This window comes from Labeo rohita, chromosome 18 (genome assembly GCF_022985175.1).
Source record: "Labeo rohita strain BAU-BD-2019 chromosome 18, IGBB_LRoh.1.0, whole genome shotgun sequence".
Taxonomy (NCBI): Eukaryota; Metazoa; Chordata; class Actinopteri; order Cypriniformes; family Cyprinidae; genus Labeo; species Labeo rohita.
The window spans coordinates 31,399,083-31,414,578 of NC_066886.1; the positions used below are offsets into that span (position 1 = coordinate 31,399,083).

At 34.7% G+C, this 15,496-nt stretch overlaps 1 protein-coding gene across 1 annotated transcript in view; it reads left to right on the forward strand.

Annotated features, from left to right (window-relative positions):
• Positions 1–15,496, forward strand: part of cntn5 (contactin 5) — a 316,602-nt gene that overhangs the window by 265,647 nt on the left and 35,459 nt on the right. The window contains 4 exon segments of the mRNA XM_051135268.1: positions 1,764–1,891; positions 3,834–3,862; positions 3,864–4,010; positions 7,886–8,006. Coding sequence (XP_050991225.1) covers positions 1,764–1,891; positions 3,834–3,862; positions 3,864–4,010; positions 7,886–8,006 — 425 coding nt within the window.

A 15,496-nucleotide genomic window follows, 5' to 3' on the forward strand; every position in this document is an offset into this window, starting at 1 on the left:
ACAAGGGGCAGACATCTTAATAGCACTTTAAATACATGGCTAAACAAGGGGTAATTAGCGAGACACAGATGAAACAAATGACTAATCAACTAGAGGGATTTCTTTTACTTAAGTTCATTTTTATTTTATCTAAGGTAACTTTTTATGGTTTTACTTTTCATTTTAGTTTAAACTAAGTTTAATTTAATAATAACACAGTTTTGGTGTTGCGTGTTCCAGCTGCCTTAGAGCAGTTTGTGAAATGTATGGTTTAAAATGTTGACTGTTTCCACAAAGTAGATCAAGTAGATCTGAAAAGGTTTACCAAGTTATTTAAAGTTGGTTTAAGCAGCTGCCCAATGTGAATGATACAGAAGAACTGGGAATTGAAAGTTCAGTTGTGACCTAGTCACAACTAAACTGGACCAAAAAATGAGATCTGAGTCCACAAGTTCAGTGTGAATGCAGTGACTTTTTCATCTGCTTAAAGAGGTCTGGGTTTGAGATAACAACTTTCGTGCATTCACTTCTGTAACACTTCAAGCGATGGTTTTTTAAGAGCTATAATAAAACCGAGAGCCTGACGCTTGAGCTCTCAGGTGGTCTCTTTGGAGCATCACTCAGTCATTTTTTAAAATCTCTCCATTGTATTTTCCTGGACCTCAGACATGAAATGACTTCGGTCTTTGTCTGAAGTTAATTCATTATATGAGGGCAGCACAGGGGTGCTCTCTGAAACTGCTCTCAGAACAGTCTATGAGAGCGAGCGATAAGATAAAAGCAAGACTCTAGTTATCTCTGTTAAATTCAATTTGCCTTCCTGCTCTCTCTTGGTTTCAGAAAGAATGAAATGTCATTAGGAGCATATCTCATCTCGACTTCCACTCAAATTAACAGTATTGCGATTAAGGCCGTTTGACGTGCCGTATATTTGGGCGAGCATATTAATCATCAGAGCATTCTGTCCTTACCAACACCAGCTATTTCACTGTAAGAACTGTCTGTGACTTAAGCATAAGCTAAATGATATAAACGGATATTATCCATTCATACGTCTTTTATCTGTTACAGTTAATGGCCTTTCATTGCTTTAAACAGTTAATTGGCTAAGGTCTTTTGATAGCCATCCATGTACTAATCCTCAGCAAAAGATACTATCAGTTCAATTAACATTTTAAATTAGTCTATTGACAAGATTATCTTTAAATTTAAGATTATCTAGTTGTTACAATATCAGTGAAGGACAAGACTTGTTCATAGAGTGTAAGTACAAATGACTTTTGTCAGTTCAGATTTGAGATTGAGTTGTAGTTTTGTATGTTTTTGTGTCTAATATTTTTATGGGTTTGGTTTGCGGTTTTATGGGACATTTTTACAATTACACATTAGAATTTTAGAAGACTAAAAGACAAAATGAAATGATAAGAAATTAGTACTTTAATAAAGTAAAATTTTATTATTTATTTATTGTACAATAAATATATTGTTCTAAATTGTTACTTTGTATCATCGTACTGAATGGTAACCATATTTACTAACATGGTGGTAAATTGTGGTAATACTGTGATACTTTTGGTACATTTAGTTAGATATTTACGTTTGTTTTGGTTTTTGTTTTTTCTTTTTATTATTATGTATTTATTTTTTTTGTTTATTACAGGTACATGCTGATTAGTTATTGTAATCATGATTTTTATTTTGGGCTAATTAGTTTATTTCACCTTCTGAGAAAGCAGCAAAATAATTCCTCTGGCATTTCCTCTCATCCTTCATTTTTTTAACAGGATCATGTTGCTTCGGAACAACACCCTCCGCATCATTAACTCCAGCCGCTCAGATGAGGGAAGCTACGTGTGCCGTGCAGAAAACCAGTTCGGTTCAGCGGAGTTGACGACCGTGCTTCTGGTAAAAGGTAAAAGATCCTCATCCACCCCCAGCCCCCATTCCTTCGGTCCCATCTCGTGGTTAACCACACAAGAGCAAACAGACCGCCGCCTGGCTGAGCCGGATAGAAGAAGAGTTCATTGCAGCTTATCAGGCGTGAAGATGTTTGTTTTGCCCGCTCAAGAATCTGCTCACAAGAGCATCTACTGTCTCCTAGGACAGCTATTGTTGAGAACGTTGTTCTTTACCAAGAAAACAGATAATAACGAGGAAGCATGGGACATATTGTCTTGATTTTATCACTGTTAGTGTATTTGTTGAAGGGAACCCTAGAGATACAAAATACATATTACGTGCAGAATCACTATTTCATCACACATTGTTAGACTGTACACGAGGCCCTGTTCACATCTTGTATTAAGATGTGTTTTTAGTGATCTGATCACAAGCGGTCAGCTGAGATGCATTAGCATTTACACCTAGAGTTAACATGCATTTTAAATCTCTGCATGATAGTGGTCCTTCAGGAAAAGGTTTAGACATCCCAGTTGAATGGAAATTATACCAATGGTAATGGTGATTTCGATTGTATTCTGTATTTTGTGCATTCATGTTAGATCAGCGGAGAGCAAGTGGTCTTTTGTGGCTATTTGAATGCATTCGACCACTTGAGCATCTACACTGCAAAAATAATTCGGCTGAGTGTGTTTTCTACTACCTCTGAAAGTGGACAAGCACAAAATGTTTAATACCCTGTTGGCACCTACATTTAATGTCCCCCTCTCCTTTTGTGATTGGATTGATGAAAATGCATCTTAATAGTAGCTGTAAACAGTGCCCTCATTATTATCTTTCACTTCTAGCATGAGTAGTAATACATGATTTTTATTATCTCTTTTTTGACTCATTGTTTGGTCTAAATACTAAATGTTTAGACACTTTTATACAAATTTGAATTAAAATGCAAATGCAGTATTTAAGAGTTTAAACAACAACAACAACAGAATTAAAATGGATCATATTTAGTTATTATTAGGTAAGCATTATTCTAAAGAGACAAATGCTAAAATCTTGCAAATGTCTAAAGTAAAATAAAGCTCCATTTCTTAGCTTTAACACATTTACAAGGTAATTAGTTAATTTCAGTATTTGCTAATACTTTATTAAAGTCAAAAGTTGTATCCATTAATATTATTTCTTGAATCTGAGCTAAAATGAACTAACAATGAACAGTTCTATTTTTATTTACTAACATAAACATAGATTTATGAATACTGTAACAAATGCATCTCTCATTATTAGTTAATGTTAGTTAACAAACAATAACTACTGGCACCTTATTGTAAAGAAAGAAAAAAATGTATAAATAAATAACTTTCTCTACCTCTGAAAAGTTTGACTTTTTAGTGATGAAATTATGGTGAATATTTCCCTTAGTTACATCACCTAGTAACATCTGAAATCCAATCCAATTCTGGATTACTTCACTTGGAAGTATTTGACATTACATAAGTTTATTGCATTTAGCTGTGCAGTAGGTTAAATGTGGCATACTAATTTTTTATTTATTTATTTATTTTAAAATACACATTATAAAATGGAAAATGTTTCAGTAGTGTGTTATGTTCTTGTCACATGAACCTCATTATGTTAAATAATGATTTAACAGACCAATTATCATCAAAAATAATATAATACTGTTATCTTTAATAAATAATACAATAACATTTAATACAGCAATTTATGAATGGTTTTAAAAACTATTTGATTAGCTTACCAGGTGTTGATGAATTTCTGTTTGTCAAGGTATATGTGATATACTGGAGGATAAATTTCCTTCCTTTTTTACCTCAAAATTATTAAATGTTGTGGTGTGTAGTGCCTGATAAGAGTTTCTGACATTGCTGCAGATGTTCTTTGATGTCATATGGTCCTTGTGCGCTGATGATGGGATGATGTTTATGTTTCAGAGCCCATGCGGGTGGAGCTGACCCCCCGTCCGGGTGGAGGTGACGGTGGGAGAGAGTGTGGTGCTCAGTTGTAAAGTCACTCATGACCCCTCGCTGGACGTGTCCTTCCTCTGGCTGCTCAACAACCAACCACTCAACACCCAGCAGGAGGGCGGTCACTTTGAGTACATTCAGACAGTAAGCGGCTTCACCACACATATGCTTCTGTGTACTTGAGCTCATGCTATAGGCGACATATACTGTGTCTAAATGAACGGTGCTTCTTTTTAGTGGTCATCTGGTTGGTATTATTGGGTGTTTTGTGGATAGAAATGTCACTTACTCAATGATGTTGTTGCAGGAATGCACAATATAGCTTTGATTTATCGGTAGTATATCAGTATGAGTCAGTATTAATATATTAATATAATATATTGGCATAGACCTGATTTGGCAGATATTTGGCAAATGTGAGGTACAAACATATTTGATGTAGCAACTATGCCATATTAGCTTGCTTCTTCAAGTCTCTGGCCTCTTTTATTGTAACTTCTGTGTTTCACCGAACTCACATCAGAGCAGTTTGCATTACAAGTGCAATGCTATCGAGCATCAAAATGTATAAGTTTACAAATGCAGAACATTAAAAACATAGTATTGTTCAAGGAACTGTGCAAAAATAAATATTTGGTAATTGATAATCTGCCCTATAATCATAATTTGTGTGAAAAGTAATGAAAGTTTTGTGGCCATAGTGAACATTTCAGCTATAAACTGCAATGAATTGTATTTACAGTAAAGGTACATTTTTGCAATTTAGCAAAAATGTAGGTAAATGTAGATTTATTTAGATTTATTTTATTTTATTTTATTGTTGTGCATATATTGCATATATAGCTTGTGTAGCATACTTGTCAGTATTAGCATTTTGTAAATAATTGGAATCTGCATCATTGTTTAACTGGTGATTTTTAAATTTAATTATTTTAAATTAGTATACTGGTATTGACAATAACCGTGATGAAATGTCATCAAAAATGAAAAATTTGTATCATATTAATACTACACATATTACAGTTTCATAAACCAACAGCAATAATCTAGTTACTGGTAGCTACTACTGTTGAAAAAAATAACATCGGAGGAAATTATTATTGTTCTGTATTATAATTATTTTTTTATTATTATTATTATTATTTATTTTTCTTGTCCTTTTCCCCCCAAAAATACTTTTTTTAAGTATTGTACTGCTTTTATGTTTTTTTTTTTGTTTGTTTTGTTTTGTTTGAAAACAGTGTCATAACTCTATCTTCAATCTGTTGCTCCTGAACAGATGGAGTCACAGTTACTTATTTTAGGGATGCCACATTGCACCAAATCCTGCTTTAAGTGGAGTGAGAATCAATCCAGTGAAAGGTCAGCCAGGACCGTATGTCATCATGATGAAAGACCTGCTGTGAATCACACCATCATGTTTATCAGAGTCTCAGAGGAGCAGCAGCTCCACACACCCTCCACCCTTCCTGCAGGATTGAGAACACTCCCTGATTAGAGCGCATCAACAGGCATTCTGCCGCCATAAAACCACCCAGTGACAGGATTTCATGCACGCAGATGGCTGTTGTGCTTTGGATTGCTTTGATTTATTTTTTTTATTTTTTTAACTGGTTGTATTGTGCTCGATCACACAAATAAACAATGTGAGGGAAGCAGCTGGTAAAGAAAAAGAATAACAGATTTAGAATTTTTGAATAAGCATATTGTTTTGAATACCTTTTTTATTATGTATTTGAATGAAGTCTCTAATGTTTTCTGCAATGGTACATTTATTTGATCAGTCTTCAGTATCACATGATCCTTTAGAAGTTATACCATGTTTCATTGGTGCTTCATTTGGTGCATCATTATTATAAAAGATTTCTAATGCTCAATAATGTATAGTGGTCTATATTATTATCACAGTTAGAAACAGTTTGATCCTCAACAGGAACAGTGCTGCATTTTTTTTAGGATTTCTTGATGAATAGAAAGATCAAAAGAATAGCATTTAAATAAATCCTTGATAACATATACTGTCTTTACTCTCATGTTTGGTCAATTTTTATACATGCAGTATGTATGTACAGTATGTATTTATTTATTGGTTAGTTATTGGTTAATTTTTTTTAATATTTTAAATGTTTAAATATTCCAAACTTTTGAACTTTCAACTTTTAAACAATGTTCAATGGTTTTTATAACACACTAATAGACTAGCTGAGTACTGGGCAGCTAGTCAACCGTCATTGCCCATTCCTTAGGAGCATTTAGCCCTTTATTATTCCTAGGCTGTCTGCATTGCATAAGGTTGCACATAAGATTTTTCTCAAATTGGCAAGCTCTGCTTTGATTGGCTGGCTTAAAGGAGAAGTCCACTTTCAGAACAACAATTTACAGATAATGTACTCACCCCCTTGTCATCCAAGATGTTCATGTCTTTCTTTCTTCAGTCGTACTAAAGACATCTTGTTCTGGAAGTGGACTTCTCCTTTAACAATAACATGAACTACTTTGTTTACTACTCCGACATGAAGTCACCTCATCTCATGCATGCATTCATGTAACTCCTAATAGGGATGGATTGCTCCTCAGCACCATCTACAGCTGACACAATTAAGTTCAAACCATCTTGTGTCCTCTTACTATCAGATTATAGGCATATTGAAGTCTTCCCTCCGGCTGACAACATCATTGAGTTCCTTCACAGCAGCACTAAGCACCAATCTGCCATGAAACTGTCGCTGTTACACATTCATTGTGATCTGATAAGTGCAGTGTTATCCAGGGTTTGGGAGTTTTTATATTCGTTTAGCCCACAATGGGTTTAATTGCTAATTGGCACAACAGCGAACTGGGTGTTTGGGTTGTTTAGTGAGTAATTCATGTAAAATGAGCTGATTAAAGCTTCTGTTTATTGTTCCTTTTTGCGATAAATTAGCTAATGCTTTCATCCAAATCAGCATGCAAATTAGTTTAAAAATAAGTCTGCTTTATCATTTTTATCATTGATGTTTGTTATTATTTCAAAATTGATTCAAATTCAGAAACTAAACTCAATTCTGAAAGACACACAACCCATGCTGCTGGAAGAAAGTGACTAAATTTCTCCAAAAATGAACTAGTGGAGATTTCATATTTCATACTTTATATTTTTAAATTAGTGAGTGCATTGTTAGTGCTTATAAATGAGATACTCAACTAGGGTTTATTCCACCATTGAGGTGCATCAGCATCTTTACTGCATTAGTCATGTAAGCTGAATAATTTATTTTTACATGTTGTTCTTGTGTAGTTGTTAGTTTTTCAGTGTTAATGAATACTTCATGAGTCACTTGTACCATAGAATGTTCTCATGAATCGCAGAAAATGTCTGCTCAGCAAACACACTCGGAGTAGGCGGAATTTACTAGAATATTCATAGCACTTTTTAATTTCCATGAAAAAAAGAGAAATAATTTGTGGATTTATCAGATTATTGCTTAGAGCCAGAAACAAAGGAAAGACTTTTATACTGAGAAGTATAATGCTATACTGAGAATTACTAATGCAGATGTATAATGTTTGTTTGTTTGTTTGTTATTTTGTAGCAGGATTAAGAAAGGGAACGAAGGAAGGAACTCATCCAAATATATTTCCTAATATAACCGATTTTATTATTATTTTTTATGTACGCAGAACATTCCTCACAGGTAGCACATATTTGTTGAGACAGTGCATGGCAGACAGTGGTGCAGCACCCGGCTGATTCATGTGCTGTAATTTTAATCAGCCCCTGTACTAAAGAGCTGCCTGTAGACCTTGAATTATTGGCAGTCTCGCCTGGGGCGTTTCTCATTTCCAGAGAAAAGCAGATTGAGGAAAGTAATGGTGCGCGTGCTCTTAAACCGAACAGGGATCTCTTAATCCACACAAGCCAATAGAGGCTGTAGCAGCAGCCCATTGCTCAGGTGTCAAGCACTGCACAGAGCCCTATTTCTCTCTTTACCTCACTTCTCTGTTTCCCTTTGTGCTTTCTCTTTTTTCCCTCCATTTAGCAGTCCTCCACAGCAGACCTGATGATCAGGAGCATCCTCCTGAAGCATGCTGGGAAATATGGCTGTCGTGCTCAGACGAGTGCAGACAGTGTGCTTGCAGAAGCCGAGCTGCTAGTTAGAGGTGAGTATGCCAAAAATATACTTTTGGGAAATTGCAGCTCATAATGAAAAACTGTGATTGCAGCATCTTTACAAATAACATGAAATCAAAATTGACCCTGTTGACTTTCTGAATAAATTTCCCTGGTTTTATTAAGCAGGATTCATGATTCATCTCTCTCCATTATTCAAAAGAAACAGGTGTTTGTTTTCTGAATATTTAATCTGAGCTTTCTCCAATTCTGAAATTCTTTTCCAAAGACATGACCAAGGTTGTGGAAATATTACACGTGACTTCACACAGATAAGTCAAATTTATTACAGCCAGCTGCAATCACTAGCATATGACAAAAAAGGACAATACAATGTTAAAATTGTCATTTGACAGATTTATTTATTTATTACCATTAACTTTTTACTTTTATTGTTACTTTTTATTTCCACCTCTAATACAAGATAATATGAGTGGGTTATGTTATTACAGATAGATAGATAGATAGATAGGTAGATAGAATCTATCTCTAATCATATCTGTTTGAATCTGATTGGCTGATGAACATTCTAAAGTGTGCAATTCTCTTCCATTGTTATGTGCGGAAAGCACATACTCTTTTTCTCCTGCTCTCTCTCATACAAATGCACAGAAACGTGTTGTCAGTGCGGCTCTGGCAATAGTTTAGCAACTTAAAAAAGCTATATGACATTTCTCACAAGTGAGGTACTAACATCACTGTTTTTGAAACAGATGTACTTACAGTTTTGCTATTATAGCAGAAATTCTGCTGCCGAAATTTGCAGAAATTCACATGCTTATTCTCTCTCTCCCTCTCTCTCTCTCTCTCTCTCTGTCTGGCCCAGTTTACACTGTCAGTTAAATGCAACCCAATTCCGATTTTTTTGCTCATATGTGACACAGATCGAATCTGTGACAGTGTAAACAGGAAAAAAAAAAAACGCATGCATTTGGATATTACAAGATCAGTTTCAGGCCTCATTCATATGTCAGATATGTGCCAATGCGACTGTGGTGTAAACAGGCAGATCACATTGTCTGAGGCATTGCATTCTATATGTCATTTGGTACTTCTCTGTGGTTTAATGTCATATGTGACCCGTGCTGGCAAAATGAGTGTGAATACGCACAGCCTATTTTGAGCTACAGACAAAAAAAAAGTTAAAAATGTTACTTTTAGTCAAATTTGAGGTTTCATTAAGCCCTTGTCTAGCGATCCCAAAGCTCCAAACAGTAATTAAACATCAAAAATGATCTTTATTTGTGACTCGTTTGGTCAGCACAGGTCATATTTTATTCTCAAGAGGTAGCACTTATGGAGGCGGTAAATGACAACAGCGCACACTTGATGCGGTGCTTGATGCGGTGGTATTGCAAGGGTAAACACATGAATCAGATATGGGTCACAATTGAAAAAACTGTAAACGGACAGTCAAAAAAATTCGATATAGGCAACAAATCAGAATTGGGCATCAAGACCTGCACTGTAAACGAGGCTGTCTATCGGTCTCCAACATTTGTTACTAGCTCTAAAATTACGTTTTAGAAGTCAGTCCATCTCACAAGACTGTTTTAAGGACAAATGTCTTGAAATACAACATCTGAACAATGTCTTGAGGTGTGGTCACCTTAAGAAAATACAGTGCCCTCCACAAATATTGGCACCCTTGGTAAATATGAGCAAAGGCAGCTGTGGAAATAAATCTGCATTGTTTATCCTTTTGATCTGTAATTAAAAAAAAAAAAATCACAAAATTCTAACCTTTCATTGAAGTAAAACTATGGAAATTGGGGGGGAAGTCTCATTATGAAATAAATGTTTTTCTCTAGTTCATGTTGGTCACAATTATTGGCACCCCTAGAAATTCTAATGAGTAAAATATATATATTCCCATTCATATTTACATTTTTAGCAGACCAGGGTGGAGCTAGGAGCATGAATCTGTCCAGCCATGACTTCCTGTTGCACAGGACTAATAAATATGAGGAACACAAAGGCCAAATTCCCTCAGTTGTTCATCACAAGGAGTAAAACTAAAGAACATAGTTCTGATGTGCAGAACAAGATTGTTGAGCTTCACAAAATAGAAAGTGGCTGTAAGAAAAGAGCTAAAGCATTGAAAATCCCCATTTCCACCATCAGGGCATTAATTAAGACGTTCCAATCAACTAAAGATGTTACAAATCTACCTAGAAGAGGACATGTGTCTTTATTATATTGTCATATTGTCATAATGGATGGTGAGGAGGAGACTTTGAGTGGCCAAAGACTCTCCAAGGATCACAGCTGGAGAATTGAAGAGATTAGTTGAGTCTTGGGGCCGGAAAGCTAAAAAAAAAAATAGCCCCTACATCACCACATGTTGTTTAGGAGAGTTTCAAGACAAATCCTCCTCACTCATCCAAAAACAAACTCCAGCATATTCAGTTGTCAGATACGACTAGAACTTCAAACAGAACTGGCTTCTATGGTCAGCTGAAACTAAAAAAAGAGCTTTTTGTCAGCAAACACTAAAGATGGGTTATTTAAATATTTAAATAAACTGCTGGATCTTTAATGTTCTGAGCCTATTTTTTCTGCCAGAGATCCTGGACATCTTGTTCAGATACATGGCATTATGGATTCGATCAAATACTAAGAGATAAAAAAAAATGATCCAATGATCATTGGACAATGATCCAAAACAAACACAAAAAGTGTCACTGAGGACAAAATAAAGTTTCTGCCATGGCTGTTCCAGTTCCCTGACCTGAACCCTTTAGAAAATGAGTGGTGTGAACTGAAGAAGAGAAGCACCAACATGGAACTGGGAATCTGAAGGATCTTGATAGATTCTGTATGAGGGAATGGTCTCTGATCTCTTGTCAGGTGTCCAACAAACTCACCAGGGATTATAGGAGAAAATTCAGAGCTGTTATCTTTAGGTAAAGTACTTTGCAATAATTGGGTGCCAATAATTGTGGCCAACATGAACTAGAGGAAAACATTTATTTCATAATGAGATTACCCCCACACTTTTTATCTTTTTACTTCAATGAAAGATTATAATTTTGTGATTTTTTTTTTTACTGAAAGATCAAAAGTATAAACAATGTAGATTCAATTCCATAGCTGCCTTTGCTCATATTTACCAAGGGTGCCAATATTGGTGGAGGGCACTGTAATGCGTCATGGCTGCATCACCACCTCAGGTGTGCTTTATTTTCTAATAATTTCATAGCACATCATCAGTTATTCCTTACACAATCACACTGCCTACTTCCGTCAAATCTTTATACTGTTTTGTAAAATAATTTATTACCAAGAAACTACTTTTGATTGCACCCACTAGATGAGTATGCAAAATCTTTTGTTTGAGGAATGTTAAAACTGGTTAGAAATCAAAATTAACCTCATTTACTGTCTTAATAAACCCCTGGTCTTGATTATAATAAAAAAAAAAAAAAATTGTTTACGATGGTAATTCATTAAAATGTAATAACTTTCTGTGCCTCTAAAATTGGTTTTCAACCAGAGGGGCTCAGAAAACTTCCAAGATGAGTTAAATTTTACAAAATAATCAAAAATTAATTAAAATGCTAAATCACAATAAAAAGAAAGAAAATAGAAAAAGTCAAGATGTAAATTAAAATAACTTTTTTTTCCTTAAATACCTATTTTTATTGAAAAATAAATAATCTAAGCCTTGAGTATTATAGGATGGTATAATATCTAATATTATAGATAATAAATTGCATTCAATTAATTTAAAATGAACAATCCCAGCTTCTGTTAATTAAAAAAAAAAAAAAAAAAAAAGTTGCACTATTATAATTACAGCAGAAATATCAGAGGGCCTTTGAAACAGGAAGCTTGAGAACAACTGCTCTAAAAGGCTTTTATTTCCTGCTGAATATTAACATTAACCAATCATATCGTGGCCTGCTTTCACTATCCAAACTAATCCTCATGTGCAAATTCAAATCTCACCCTGCAGTATTTCACACTAGATACACTGTTTTCTTGAAGCTGCCATCACATTATGGACGTTAAAATTATGAATGCTGTTTAAATTTTACAAAGAGTTTCTGCTCCTGTAATTTCCTCTTACAAGAACTTGCAGCTTCTTGTTTAATTAACAGCTTTGGTAATTAACAATAGTCATCATCGATATCTACTAGATTACTGTATTTCTGTACCGAACCTCGCTTCCTTGTCTCCCCGCAGCTGCGTGATGTGTTGCACGATTCTCTTGTAAACAAGCACAATCATTAGCCTATGCCTCAAACATTGTTGGCCTTCAAAGAAACGTGTTGTCTCCCCTACCGGACCGTCAGCCACGTGTTTTCATGATGTTGGCCGGAGCGCTTCCACATGTGCGCTGCTTCCTCTCAGACAAGGAAACCCTTTTGCGGTCTCCATCCAGACGTAAAACAGAAACCCCTACTGCTGCTGCCATAGTGATGCTCTGTGCATATTAATATCCTCGAATGCAAAGGCACCTTTCAGTCCAACCTTTTAACACATCTCTTTTCAAACCACACAGAATGTTGACTTTCATTGGCCCAAGCAGCTGTCAGCATTTCCTTTACAACTGTTTCCTCTTGAGTCAGTTGCTGTTTCTGCACACAACGATTGCATTCACTTCTGAAGAATGAGAGATATGTATAAAAACACAGTTTAAGATAGAAAAACGTTTCACCATTCAACTGTGCCTAAGAGGGCTGGCAGATTACTCATAAAAGACATAAAGAGGAAAGAGAGCTGGTTCTTTAATCAGTTCGAAATCCTTGCCGAGAGATCTGTGTCATCTAAAATCATTCCATGCTTAAGGAAGTCTTTGTAGAAGATTGAGTGGGCTTGAATTCCTCATGTGTACACATACACAGAGTTTGTCATCATCTCATTGATTACACAGAGATAAAACATTTTTAGACTAGTGGAAAAAAGTTTCAAATAATTTTAACTAACCTTTTTTATGCTTTTTTTAAAGAAGTCACTTCTGCTTACCAAAGCTGCATTTATTTGATGAAAACTACAGTAAAATCAGTAATATTGTGAAATTTTATTACAGTTTAAAATAACTGTTTTCTATTTGAATATATTTTAAAATGTAGTTTATTTCTGTGATGCAAAGCTGAATTTTCAGCATCATTACTCCAGTCTTCGGTGTCACATGATTCTTCAGAAATCAATCTAATGTACTGATTTGCTGTTCAAGAAACATTTCTAATATTATCAATGTTGAAAATGTATATTTTTGCGGAAACCATGACACATTTCCATTCAAACGTTTGGGGTAGTAAAGTAATAAATAAATCAATCAATCAATCAATTAGTTAAAAGGGCTACATGAAATTAATCAAACATGACAATAAAGACATTTATAATGTCAAAAAAAACAATTCAAATAAATGCTGTTCTTTTGAGTTTCAAACTGAATCCTGAAAAAATAAAATAAAATAAATAAAATAAAAAGAGCCATGGTTAATAATCAATTGAGCAGCAAATCATCATATTAGAATGATTTTTGAAGGATCATTTGACACTGAAGAGTAGAGTTAGTTTTGCCATCACAGGAGTAAATGACATTTTATAATAGTCAAAACAGTTCAAACATTTGACCAGTAGAGTACAGTGATTGACACACCTCAGTTACCAAACGTTAAAGGAGCAGCTCACTTCCAGCACAAAAATTTACAAATAATGTACTCACCCCCTTGTCATACAAGATGTTCATGTCTTTAATTTCTCAGTCGTAAAGAAATTATGTTTTTTTTTTTTTTGTTTGTTTTGTTTTGTTTTGTTTTGTTTTTTTTTTGAGGAAAACATTTCAGGGTTTCTCTCCATATAGTGAACTTCTCTGGTGCCTGTGAGTTTGAATTTCCAAAATGCAGTTTAAATGCAGCTTCAGATGGCTCTAAACAATTCCAGCCGAGGAATAAAGGTCTTATCTAATGAAGCGATTGGTTATTTTCTAAAAATAAAATACAATTTATATACTTTTTAACCTTAAATGCTCGTCTTGTCTAGGTCTGCATGAACTCAGTTTTTTTCCTGTTCAAGACAGTTAGGGTATGTCGAAAAACTCCCATCTCATTTTCTCCTCCAACTTCTAAATCGTCTTACATCACTGCAGAAGTACCAACACTGAGTTTACAAAGTGAACATGCAAAAAGTCAACAATACAAAGTCAAACACCCTTTACAAAAAAAAAGGTAAAACAGTTATGTAGGATGACCTAGACAAGACGAACATTTAAGGTTAAAAAGCATGTAGAGGAGAGCAGGGACGAAAGTAACAAAGCGATTTTCTCAGAGCCCTGACTACATTTGCTTTCCAAGCTATGACAGCAGATTCAGCAACCCTTGACGGAGCTGAGAAATATCCCGTGATTTCGTCATTGTTTCCCACGGTTAGGTCTGAGAAGCAGTTTTCGAGTACAATAAGTAAATTATGGACGCGGTAATTTTTTTCAAATTAGTTGTGTCGTTTTTCTCATTTCATGTGTCACAGTAATGATAAATCTACAGGTTATTTAGTGCTGTAACACATCCTGAAGTTTGAATTTTCAGAGTTTTTCAGTATAAAAGTAAATTGGGTTTAAATGTCAGGAGTTCCTGTTGGGACGAAAGTAACACTTGTTACTTTTGTCCCCCTACAGTGACAACAGGTGTTTCTTTTGCATGCTAATGTGGTGACTTTCTGTGTCTTGCATCATTTATATAACATGTTTAGGTCGTATTATATCAAAAGAATATGCCTAGAGTGAGGGGTCAGAAAGACAGACAGAGGTCTGCTTCAGTCTAATGTTCATGAGAGGGTGTTTCTGGACATCGGCCTATCTGTCAGGAACATCAGTCTCAGGGCAGCTGCTACATCGCATTTACCTTAGTCATATTTGGGTTTTAGCGATACCATTAGCTTTTCCATCTCCACCTATGAATTTGCAGTGTTTCCAGATGTTTTTATGCACATTTTGAATTTATGCATACAAAAAACTGGATGGAAACATGAACAGGCCTATTGTTGCATTATGTTGAGAATAAATAATAAATACTGAATAAATACATTAATATTTTAAACAATTCAAGTTTGTACACAGGTTTTGAAACTTAAATTTCAAATGAAAATGTAATAATTAACTCTTTAACTGTCACTCCCATTTTTGAACACAGACATAAAAATGCACTATCCAGACTTAATTTTTATAATTCATGAATGAAAACATTTTGTAATATGATTTTGATGTACATTTTCTGTGTTAATGCAATGTCTGATTTTAAAATGCCTTTCTAAGGATGAATTTTGAGATTTTAAGTTTTGAACTGATATATAATTTTTTATTATTTCTAAAAATGTGATAGGAAAAAAGGCAACGAAGAAAGTCTTTTGTGACAAAGGTCCGAACTCATGTTATGATGTAGATTTTTTTAAGTTCCGCTGTTGACATATATTAATCTATTATTTTTCCTAAATAATTTGTAACACAAAACACAAAAATATGGTAAAATATAGT